Source organism: Belonocnema kinseyi, chromosome 2 (genome assembly GCF_010883055.1).
Source record: "Belonocnema kinseyi isolate 2016_QV_RU_SX_M_011 chromosome 2, B_treatae_v1, whole genome shotgun sequence".
In the NCBI taxonomy this organism is placed as follows: domain Eukaryota; kingdom Metazoa; phylum Arthropoda; class Insecta; order Hymenoptera; family Cynipidae; genus Belonocnema; species Belonocnema kinseyi.
The window spans coordinates 97,678,725-97,691,249 of NC_046658.1; the positions used below are offsets into that span (position 1 = coordinate 97,678,725).

The window sequence follows — 12,525 nt, forward strand, 5'->3', positions numbered from 1 at the left end:
TTAAAGGCAAAAACTTGAGCTTTAAGAACCAACCTTAAATTATTGTCTGCACGTCAAAATTTTCTGCTATCCTCCTTGAAAATGGCGACTCGTTTACTGAGGATTGGCACCGTTCTGCGGTCTTATTCGGATAGAAAGAGCGTTCTCCAGGTAAAAATATAACAAATTAACTTTATAGGATCCCGCTAAAAAATTTGCTTATTCAAAATTCAGAAACAAAGAATCATTACTTGCATCACTTTTGACGGATCATTTTCTCCCTGATCGAACGTCCCTTACGTAACGTGACTAGAATTTCCTCAATTTTTCGTATTTATACCTTAAAATATTTCATTCGCATGCATCAATTTATTTAGAAGTTAAATACGAACTGTTTGAATCATGTACGAGGGATTGCGAATTCAAGTTGCCATCCTAACCTCTGTACTCGCTCTTGGGCCGTCTAAACTTTTTGTACAATTTTCCCCATACAACCGGTATTTTTGTCTCATGTTGAGTTGTTAATCGTATACTTACTTTTGTTATTGATAGAATAACAATTTCTGATGAGATATTATGTGATAAAATTGTTATATACTCTGATATTTAATTAATTGTGTTATTAATAAAAACTGACACCACTCAATATATTTTCTGTAAGATTTTGTATTTCGGCGTATACGTTATAATAGTTTTTATTTACGGGGAATTTTTAATTTCCGAATTCACACTAATTGATTTATTTATTTAAAAAAATCATGCGATTTTAATAATACCAGACTTTTTAGAAATTCTATATTAATATTAATGAGAATGAATTAGTTTTCAATAATTTTTGAAAATCCATTTTGATTCATAATTGTTTATGACATTGTTTGTGAAGTATTCTGCGATCAGTAGACTTTTTTGAAATTTAATTTAAATGACTGATTTTTTAAAATAAATTTTTAAAAGATTATTACTGGAAAACCTGGAAAAGTGATAGAAATTTGAAGAATTATCTGGAATCTTTTTTAACAGCACCTATTTCATTAATGAGTGTTGCTTAGTATTTAATAATTATTGAATCTTTCACATTTCCATTAATTAATAATTTCACAAATAATTGTTGGTATATTAGTCTGGCATCAGTAAAATGTTAAGAAATTTAATTTAATTGGCTAAGTTTTATTTTTATATGTAAATGTTATATTTTTGGTCGCAAATTTAAATTTTTTAATTGAAAATTCATCTCATTTGGTGAAAAATAATCTTCTTAGTTAAAAATTCATTTTTATTTTCATTGAAAATTAATATTTTTGATTGGAAATTCATTTCTTTAGTTTTGATAATTAATTTTCTTAACTGAAAATTTAACAATGCCACTTTTTGCTGACAATTGATCTTTTTTAGTTGAAAATTCATGTTTTTTTTTAATTCCTTTTTTTTGGTAGAAAATTAATTTTTTTAATTGAAAATGTAAATATTACATTTCTGGTTAAAAATTTATATCTTTAGTTGAAATTTCGCCTTTTTTCAAGTATTGGTTTACAAATTCCTTGTTTTGTTCAAGGTTCATATTTGTTGTTGAAAATTCATCTGTTAGTTAAAAATTAATGATCTCAACGGAAAATTTAGTAATAAAGTTTTTTGTTTAAAAATTGATCTTTTTTAGTTTCAAATTCATGTAATTTGTTTAAATTTAGTGTTTTTTGGCAAAAAATTAATCTTCTTGGTTCAAAATTTATTTTTGGTTAAAAATTCAACTATTTCGTTAATGAATCATTTTTTTCGTGGAAGCTTCGTAATTTTGATAGTAAATTCATTTCTTTTGTTGAAAATTGTTTTGTTTTTTCCTTGAAAATTAATTTGTTGAACTTAAATCGATTGGAATTGCTTTATTCGTATCTATTTCGAAGACTTAACAATTATTTCAGTACTTTGTGGAAAATTTTACATTTCCGAATCATATGAATTAATTTTTTTACTAACAAAAATAAGATGAAGAATAATAAAAATAAGAATTTATTAGAATTCAATAATTGCTAAAAAAAACCATTTGCATCATTAATTGTTTAAGATATTGTTTGTAAATTAGTTTGAGATCAATAGAATGTTTTTAAATTTTATTTACTGATTTTTTTTCAATAGACTTGGAATTATTTCAAATATATAACTATAAATCCTGGAAGTCATGGAATTTTGAAAAAATGACTGGAATATTTTTAATAGCACATATTTCAAAGTTATAACAATTATTTTAATATTTTACGAAAAAAAATTATTTCCGAATTAATACGAATTGATTTATTTACTAAAAAATAATATTGTAATAATTTAAGATTTTTTAGAAATGTTATTATAATATTATGAAAATTGAGTAGAATTTAATAATTGCTGAAAAGCCATTTGCCCTAATAATAGTTTAAGGCATTGTTTGTAAATTAGTCTGAGATTAAGAGAATGTTTTGAAATTAAATTTTAATTTACTGGATTTTATTTTTAAAAGTTGACTTAGAATTTTTTCAAAAGTAGACCACGAAAACTCATAAAACTCATGGAATTTAAAAAAATTCTTAATTCGCATCTATTTCAAATTCTTAACAATTATTTTAGTACTTAACGGCAATTTTTAATTTCCGAATACATACAAATTAATTTTTTTAAAGACATTTTATTATAATTTTAATGAGATTTGTTGACAATGTATGATTTGTGGAAAACAGCTTTACATTTGCCTTAATTAATAATTGTATAAGAATTTTTTGGTAAATTAGTCCAGGTTCAGGAAGATGTTTTGAAATTGAATTTAATTGACAAGATTTTTTTCAAAGTTGACTTTGAATTTGTTCAAAAAAAAAAAGAAGATCGAGAAAACCTGGATAACGACATGGATTTTTTTTTAATTGAGTGGGATTTTTGTAGTCAATCCTGTTTTAAAGTCACAAAAATTATTTGAGTACGTTTTAGCAAATGTTTAATATTCGAATTCTTACATAATGATTGTTTTATTAATAGTATTATTATGGTGGTAATAATTCCAGCCTTTTTACAAATTGTATATGAATTTTAACGCGAATTGTTGAAAATGCATTATTTTTAGAAAAGCCCACCTTTGAATATAATTTAAAATTAAATACGAAATTGGTCGTAAAGTAGTTTAGGGTCAATAGAATATTTTGAAATTGAATTTAAGAGCCTAGATTTTTTTATATTTGGAATTTTGTCAAAAGTGAACCTGATTATGTTATGATTTTTTTATTCACATCTATTTCAAAGTCTTAAACGTTGTTTTAGAATATTACAGATAATTTTTTATTTTCGAATCCCTGCGGAATTTATTTTTTTAATTTAAAAATAATAATTATATTGGAATAATTTCATCCGCTTAGAAATTTTCCATTCATTTTAATGAGGATTGTTTAAAATTCGATAATTGTGGAAAATCACTTAAATTTTCTTTAATTAATAATTGCATATAAAATTGTTGGTAAATTAGCTTGAAATCAGTAAAATATTTGGAAATTTAATTCAATTGACTAGACTTTTTCTCAAAATAGACTTAGAATTTTTCAAAAGAAGACGTAAAACCCTGGACAAAATTATGGAATTTTGAAAAGTTGACTGAAGTTTTTTTATTCACACCTATTTCAAAGTTCTAACTATTATTTTAGTACATTACATCAAATTTTGAATTTTTAAACTCATACATAATTATTTTTTTACTAATAAAATTAATATTATTGTAATAATTGCAGCATATTTAGAAATTTTATATTAATTTTAGTGGGCATTTTTTAGAATATATTAATTTTAAAAAGCCTTTTAAATTTTCATCCGTAAAAAATTATATACGAAATTTTTGCTAAAGTAGTTTAACATCAAAACAATATTTTGAAATTTAATTTAATTGACTTAATTCTTGTTTCAAAGTAAATTTAGAATTTTGTCAAAAGTAAATACGGAAAACTTAAGTCGCTGGACCGGGAAAACGGGAATTTTCTGAAACCGGGAAATGACAGTGAATTTATTTCTTAACTGGGAATTTTAATGCGTAATTCGAAAATCTTTTACCTGAAAAATTCTCTACTTTAGATTTTTATTTTTAAGCTTATATTTTTAATTTAAAGAATTTTAACGTGCAGTCTTGAAGACTTGAACAATTAAAAATTTTAAAAAGTTGCAAATTTTCAATAAAAAACAGTCTTATTTTATCAATTGTAAATATAAATAAATAATTTAAAAAATGGATCGATACTTTAAGTATTAAAAACTGTAAAATAATTGATTTGATAAAACGATTCTAAATCCGTTGAAAGTTAAAGACTTTCCAGATTTGTAATTAATTCGTAACAAGAGGCTTTTATTAAATTAAAAATATTGTTTTAGTCTAAATTATTCCCTTTTTAACCCATTTAATTTCTAAAAAAAATTGATTAAGAAAAGGAAAATTATTTAATATTTAGCAATATTTGATCTATGATTTAAGACGACTAAATTGAAGCTAAATATTTAAAAGTAAACAATTTGAAACTTAAATGTTTAACATAGAAAGCTTTGGATTGTTAAAATTTCGAAAAGCTTTCAACATTTTAACGTTACAATTTTTATTGTTCTACTTAATAAAATGTTTCATTTGTAAGCGAAATCATTTCAAGTTCTAAATTCATTTTTAATCTTTTTCAAACTTCTAAATATCTCTTAAAATCACTCTAATTGTTTCTAAAGATAATAAGTGTTCAATTGTTATTTAGAAATCCAAATTTTAAGGACATTTTTTTTAATTTGCAGGATTTTCTAAAATGTTTAGGGCAAATTCAATTAATTTTTAAAGTTATTGAGAAGTTTTGAAAAAAAAATAAATAAAGCTAAATTTAAAAAAATTTTTAACTACTTCTAGATTTCTCAAGATTTTGAAATACAATTTTAAAGTTTTTCAAGGATGCTTAAACTATTTAAAATAAAAATAATTTAAATTCTAATTTAAGAACTTTTAAGTTGAAAAAAATGAAAACTTTAAAATATTTATTTTCCTAAAATAACTGAATAATATAATTTTGACCATTTCTAAAGTTAATTGATTTATTCTTTAATTTAGAGTATCGAAAATGTTAACCTGGATTTATATTTTTGGAACTTAATCTAAATCTTTTAAACTCTATAATTTATGAATGTTAAAAATTCTGAAGTTTGTAGTTTAAATTCATTAAACTTGAAATTATTCAGTTGAAAAGTGTTAGTACCTTAGAGTTTCTACCTGTAAATTATTGAAAAATTTAATAGAAAATTTTCGAATTTAAAAACTTTTAAACTTGAATTTTAAATGTTAAAAATTCAAGAGTTCCATTTTGAATGATTTAGTTAGTTGTTTATTTTTTATTACTTGTACTTTTACTGTTTAGCTTTATATTTCGATTTTTTACACTTTATTGACCGGGAAAAATATTTACGAACCGGGGAAAAACCGGGAAATGACCGGAAATTTTGTTCTTTGACTAAAACGTTCACCCTGTTTTTTAATTTCAGAATTCATAAAGATAGATTTTTTACTTTAAAAAAATGATATGATTGTATTAATTCCAGCCCTTTTAGAAATTATTGTGGAAAATCGCTTTAAATTTGTCTTAATTAATAAAATTATTGATTAAGTAAAATGTAAAGCGTGTGTGAGATTGTTGGCAAATTAGTCTGCAATCAGTAGAATATTTTGAAACTCTATTAAATTGACTGTATTTTAAAAAAAGTAAGCCTGGAAAAGTGATCAAATTTTGAACATTCCTTTTTTTTCACAAGCTTCCGAAGCGATGGAGATCATCGCAAGCTTCCCTCCAAGAAATTCTTATAAATCAGCCAGCAACCAGGGTTACCACTTTAGACAATGGAATGAGAGTAGCCAGCGAAGACAGTGGAGCTGCTACTGCTACTGTAGGAATTTGGATTGATGCAGGAAGTCGCTATGAGACCGATGAAAATAATGGAGTCGCTCACTTCCTCGAGCATATGTCATTCAAAGTACGTAATTATTTTAAAAATAGAAATGCGAGCTTTAAAAAAACAGGAATTTTTAAGCATTGCTTAAGTTAAGGGGTCATCTACAAATTACGCAAGGTGTTTTTCAGCCCCCCCCCCCCCCCCCCCCCCCCCCCCACCATAACACAAAATCTTCGAAAGATTTTATAAACCTAGATAACTTCAATTTTATTTTAACTATTGTTTTTTATCCTACAAATTATCAAAATCCTTATTTATTTACTTAGGTCGAAAATTAATTCTTCTTTGGTTAAAGATAAACTATTTTGTTGAAAATTTATATTTTTGGGTTAAAACTTCTACTATTCTGTTGAAAATTCGTCTTTTTAGCTTGAAAATTCAATTTTTTTGATGACATTTTTTGGAATTATTTTAAAAGTAGACCTGGAAAAACTCGTAAAAATCATGGAATTTTGAAAAAAGTAATTGGAATTTTGTAAACCTGGAAAAGTTATACATTTTTTTTATTTGCGCCTTTTTCAAAGTCTTAACCATTCTTTTAGAACATGACGGCTAATTTTTAATTTTCAAATTCATACGAAATTTTTCTTTTTTTTGCATTAAAGAAATAATATGATTGTAATAATTTTAGCCTGTTGGAAATTTTATATTCATTTTAACCTTAATAAGAATGGATTTATTTATTTATTATTTATATTTATTTATATATAATAACATTAAATAATGTTTTTTATTCTACAAATTAAAAAAAATCCCTATTTATTTATTGCAGACTTCACATTCAAAGAACTTGAAAAGAGAATTTATTTTTGGTCGAAAGTTGATTCCTTTTTGGGTAAAGATGAACTATTTTTTTGAGAATTTATATTTTCGGGTTAAAAATTTAAATGTTTTGTAGAAAATTCAACATTTTTGATGAAATTTTCTTTCTTTATTGTCTGAAAAACTTTCCTGGGTGAAAGTTTAACTCTTTTATTGAAAATTCGTCTTTATGGTTTGAAAATTCATTGCTTTTAGCAGAAATTTAATCTTTTTATTTGAAAATTCAGGTTTTTGGTAAAAAATGTATTTCTTTAGTTGAAAATTCATTTTCTTAACTGAAAATGTAAATATTGAAAACTGAAAATTTAAATTTTCTACGTTTGATTAATAATTTATCTTTTTTAGTTGAAAATTCATGTATTTGGTTTAAATGCGTATTTTTTGGTAGAAAATTAATTTTTTAATTTTAAAATGTAAATATTACATGTTTGGTTAAAAATTGATATTTTTAGTTGAAATTTCGCCTTTTTTTAGAGGAAAATAATCTTCTTGGTTAAAAATCCAATATTTTGGTTAAAAATTTAACTATTAGGTTAAAATTTTATTTTTGTTGAAAATTCATTTCTATAGTTGAAAATTAATTTTCTTAACTAAAAATGTAACTATTCAGTTTTTGTTTGACAATTTATCTTTTTTCGAGGAAAATTCATGCATGTAGTTTGTTTAAAATTCGTCTTTTTTATAGAAAATTAATCTTTCTGTTAAAAAATGTATTTCTTTAGTTAAAAATTCATTTTCTTAACTGAAAGTGTAAATATTGAAAACTGAAAATTTAAAATTTCTACGTTTGATTAATAATTTATCTTTTTTAATTGAAAATTCATGTATTTGATTTAAAATGCGTATTTTTTTGTAGAATATTAATTTTTTAATTTTAAAATGTAAATATTACATGTTTGGTTAAAAATTGATATTTTTAGTTGAAATTTCGCCTTTTTTAGAGGACAATAATCTTCTTGGTTAAAAATCCAATATTTTGGTTAAAAATGTAACTATTTGGTTGAAAATTCATTTTTATTTTTGTTAAAAATTCATATGGGTGGTTGGAAATTCATTTCGATAGTTGACAATTAATTTTCTTAACTAAAAATTTAACCATTTAGTTTTTGATTTAAAATTTATCTTTTTTAGTTGAAAATTCATGCATGTGGTTTTTTTAAAATTCGTCCTTTTTATAGAAAATTAATCTTCTTGCTTAAAAATTTATGGTAAAAAATTCAACTTTTTCGTTAATGAAAATTTTTTTCATTGTAGATTCATAATTTTAGTTGCCAATGTATTTCTATTGTTGAAAATTAAACTTTTTTTTTAAAGTTAATTTTTCAATAGTACTTCTTCGGTTGAAGTTTTTTTTTATTGCAAATTTATGTATTCGGTTGAAAGTTAACATTTTATGGTAAAAAAGTCATATTTTCGGATTAAAAATTCAACCATTGGATGTTATTTTTTTTTCTTTATTGACTAAAAAGACTTTCTTGGGCGAGTATTGAACTTTTAAGTTGAAAATTCCTCTTTTTTATTAGAATTTTAATCTTTTTGGATTAAAAATGGAACAAATTGGCTGAACGTTGAACAATTTTCTTAAACATTATTTTTTTGTTTTGATGGAACATTAATCATTTTAGTTTAAAATTCATTTCTTTGCTTTAAAATTTAACTATTTTATTGGAAATTTGTTGTTTTTAAAAATTGCTTGTTTAACTGAAAATTTAACTTTTATTTTTCCCTGGAAGCTTATCTTTTTTAGTTGAAAATTCGTCTTTTATGGTGGAATATTAATCTTCTTGGTTAAAGATCTATCTTTTCAGTTAAAAATTAAACTATTGATTTAAAAATTCATCTCTTTGTTTGGAAACTCATTTTCTTAACTTTTTGTTTCAAAATTGGTCTTTGTTGGTAGAAAATTATCTTATTGGTTGAATATTTAACTATTTTGTTGATAATGTGTTTTTTAAAAGTTAATTTTGGAACTTAAAATTGAACAACTATTTTATTTTTGATTGCAAATTCTTCCCTTTGGTATCAAATTAATCTTCTTAGTTGAAAATTGATCTTTTTGGTTGAAAAATCAGTCATTTGGTTACACATTAATTAATTTAGTTAAAAAATCAATACATTTCCTTGAAAAAATTCTCTTCCCCCATAAGAAACAGGAAGTTTTCACCAAACCCCGACTTCTCCCAAAACGTCTTACGTAACCTGCAGATGACCCCTAAGAAATTAATCTATGAATTAATCTAAAAAAGATTTTGGAATCGTAGATTTGAACTTTGTCAACATTTTTCTTTAAAGTAAAAAAATCACATTTATTTAAGAAGTACATTTTTCCAGTTAACTTTCAAACATCAGATTTATTTTCCAATATCTTGACGACTTTGACGGTAATGCGATCAATTTTTTTTCCCCAGGGAACCGCGAAACGCTCGCAAATCGACCTTGAATTAGAAATCGAAAATATGGGAGCTCACTTAAATGCATACACCGGCAGGGAACAGACTGTCTACTACGCCAGGTGTTTGTCGCAAGACGTTCCGAAAATGGTCGAAATTCTGAGCGACATAATTCAGAATTCGAAATTGGGCGAGAGCGAAATAGAGAGGGAACGAGGGGTAATTCTTAGAGAAATGCAGGACGTCGAGACGAATCTCCAGGAGGTCGTATTTGACCACCTGCACTCAGTTGCCTTCCAAGGCACTCCCTTGGGAAGGACAATCTTGGGACCAACTAAGAACATCAAGTCCATCTCCAGGAATGACCTCGTTACCTACGTCAGGAATCATTACGGTCCTCCAAGGTAAAATTTAAAAATGAAATTCAAAATATATATTTTAAGATACTTAATATTAAGGCGTAACAGGACTCTAGCGGGGCTACTATTATATTTTTTGATTCAGAATACGTCTATTTTGGCTAAATATTCTACTATTCGGTTTAGAATTGATTTATTTTGTCGAAAATGAAATCATTTTGTCGAAAACTCAATTATTTTCTTAAAAAGTCATATTTTTTGGTCGAAAATTCATCTTTTTCGATAGAAATCTCATAGTTTTTATTATTGAAAATTCATTGTTTGGTAGAAAAGTATTCTTTTTTGGACGAAAATTCAGCTTTTGCTGTTGAAACTTAAGTATTTTTAATTGAAAAGTCTGCTATCATGCATCTTTTATGGATATAAAATTCATACTTTGGATTAAAAATTAAGCTTTTGGTAGAAAAATCATCTTTTTATTTAAAAATTCGACTTTCTTGGTTAAAAAATAAACTCATCTAACAGGTTGGTCTTTTTAGGTTGCAAATTCAACTGTTTGGTCGAAAATGCATCTGTTTTGGTTGAATTTCAATCTGTTTTGTTTGAAAATTTGATTCTTTGGTTCTTCGTTGGTTGAAAATTCAGCCATTTGGTTAAAACTTTAACATTTTTTTACAAATTTATCTCTTTTCGCTTGAAAGTTAGACTAAGAACGTCATCTTTTTTTGTCCAAAATTCAGTTTTTTCTGTTGAAAATTCATGTTTTTGGATGGAAATTTCATGTTTTTTTTTAATAGAAAATTCATTTTTTGTTCGCAAAATCATATTTTTTTTGTTGAAAATTCATCTTCTGTTTTGTTAAGTATTTTTAATTGAAAAGTGTACTACCATTTTTTTATCCAGAATTCATTTCTTTTGTAAAAAATCTACTATATAGTAAAGAATTTAATTATTTTGTCAAAAATTTAATTATTTTGTTGAAAATTCAACTATTTAGTTAAAAAGTCATAATTTTCGTTAAAAATTCAACTGTTTTTTTTCTATTCTACTTTTTGGATAGGAAAATGGTCCGTTTTGATTGAAAATTAATCATTTTCCGGAAGTCTTTCTTTTTTTTTAAGTGAATTAGTATTTCATTAAAGGTCTACTATTATATTTTTTACTCAGAATACGTCTATTTTGCTAAATATTCTACTATTTCGTTTAAAATTGATTTATTTTGTCGAAAATTCAATTATTTTCTTGAAAAGTCATATTTTTTGGTCGAAAATTCGTCTTTTTGAATAGAAATCTCATCGTTTTTATTATTGAAAATTCATGTTTTGGTAGAAAAGTATTCTTTTTTGGACGAAAATTCAGCTTTTGTTGTTGAATGTTTAGTATTTTTAATTAAAAAGTCTGCTACCATGCATCTTTTATGGTTGAAAATGAATTCTTCTTGATTGGAAGTTTAACGGCTTGGTAAAAAATTCGCCTTTTTGGATAGAAAATTCATACTTTGCATTAAAAATTAAACTTTTCGTAGAAAAATAATTTTTTGAGACTGAAAAATGACAGTCAATTTATTTTTTTACTGGGAATTTTAAAAATATTTAGAAAAAAATCCATTTTAGATTTTCATTTTAATTCTAAAGGATTTAAAAACGCAGTCTTGAACACTTAAATAATTTAAAATTAAAAGCGTTTGAAGCTGCACATTTTTTATGAAAACCGTTTTTATTTTATTAACTGTAAATATAAATAAATTATTTTTAAAAGGGAACAATAATTGATTTGTTAGACTGTTTCTAAACCCGTTAAAAATTAAAAAATCCAGATTTTAGAGTTAAAAATTAAACCGTTTCAATACGAGTGTCTCAGTCGTTAAAAGAATGCAAAATCTCCGATTGAAACTTTATAAACTATGTTTAGCCTAAAAAATAACTTCATAATAATTTATTTGTAATTAAATGCTTTAACTGAATTTAAAATATTTTTTTCAGTCTAAAATATTCAATTTTTAATCCGTTCAATTAAGAAGAGAGCTTGTCATACGATTTAAAGAATGTGAACGTTCCTTGAGTCTGGTTTTGAACATTTTTAAATATATCTATACCTCATGAGAGAATTTTTTTTTTTCATTATAAGAAAAACCATTTGCAAATTTATTGCTCTGTGAGATTTTTTTCTATTTGCAGTTGGAAAATTCTTTTCTTTAATTAAAAATTCAACTATTTCGTTAAATATTCAAAATTTTAGTGAAAAATTCATCTATTTGGTTTAAATCTAACTATTCCAGTTGTAGATTCATAATTTTATTTGAAAATTCATCACTGGTGAAAAATTGATCTATTTTGTTGACAATTCTGTTTTTTTTTTTGTTTGAAAATTTATTTTTTCAACTAAATGTTAAGCTATTTCAATTTTTACAAAAATTGATATTTTTTAGTAGAATATTTAAGCCGAATCGCCACCCTGTATAGTACCCAATATTCAGTTAAGGTCCCTAAAGTACCCTATTTTCAAGATTAGGAAAGCTCTCAATGTATTTGAATACATTTTCCAAGATTTCTGGAAATATCATCATAGAATTTTACGGGATTTAATAATAATTTAGTGTATTTCAAAGAATTTATGCACAGGAAGTGATATATTTTGTAGGGATTTAAAGATTTGAACAGATTTACGATTTACCCTAAATTCTTATTAATTTATACTGAGTTCTTTTAATTTCTTTTAATTTTTTTAATTCACTTGAATTCTTATAAATGTGCTTAATTCTAGTCAATTAAATAGATTTCTTTGAATTTTTAATGTATGTTTTTAAATATCTTAGCTTTTTCAAAAGTTTCACAAACTTTAAAATCATTTAAAAAGATTTTAAGGATTTTAGATATTTTCAAAAGAGTTCTAAGAATTTAAATAATTTAAGGGCATGTGACACAGCTAAATACCTATATTACCGACCTCACTTTTTCGGTTCACTGAATGTTTTTTTGAACCTAAGAACTTTTTTTGTAAATAAA

The 12,525-nt window shown here is 24.3% G+C and overlaps 1 protein-coding gene across 1 annotated transcript in view; it reads left to right on the top strand.

The window, feature by feature from the left end:
* The first annotated feature begins 24 nt into the window (after positions 1-24).
* The window catches only part of LOC117168076 (mitochondrial-processing peptidase subunit beta), a 24,989-nt gene continuing 12,488 nt past the window's right edge, over positions 25-12,525 (top strand). Inside the window, exons 1-3 of the mRNA XM_033353438.1 lie at positions 25-150; positions 5,752-5,970; positions 9,180-9,565. Of these exons, the coding sequence (XP_033209329.1) occupies positions 82-150; positions 5,752-5,970; positions 9,180-9,565 (674 nt within the window). The 5' untranslated portion in view covers positions 25-81. The remainder of the gene's footprint in view (positions 151-5,751; positions 5,971-9,179; positions 9,566-12,525) is intronic.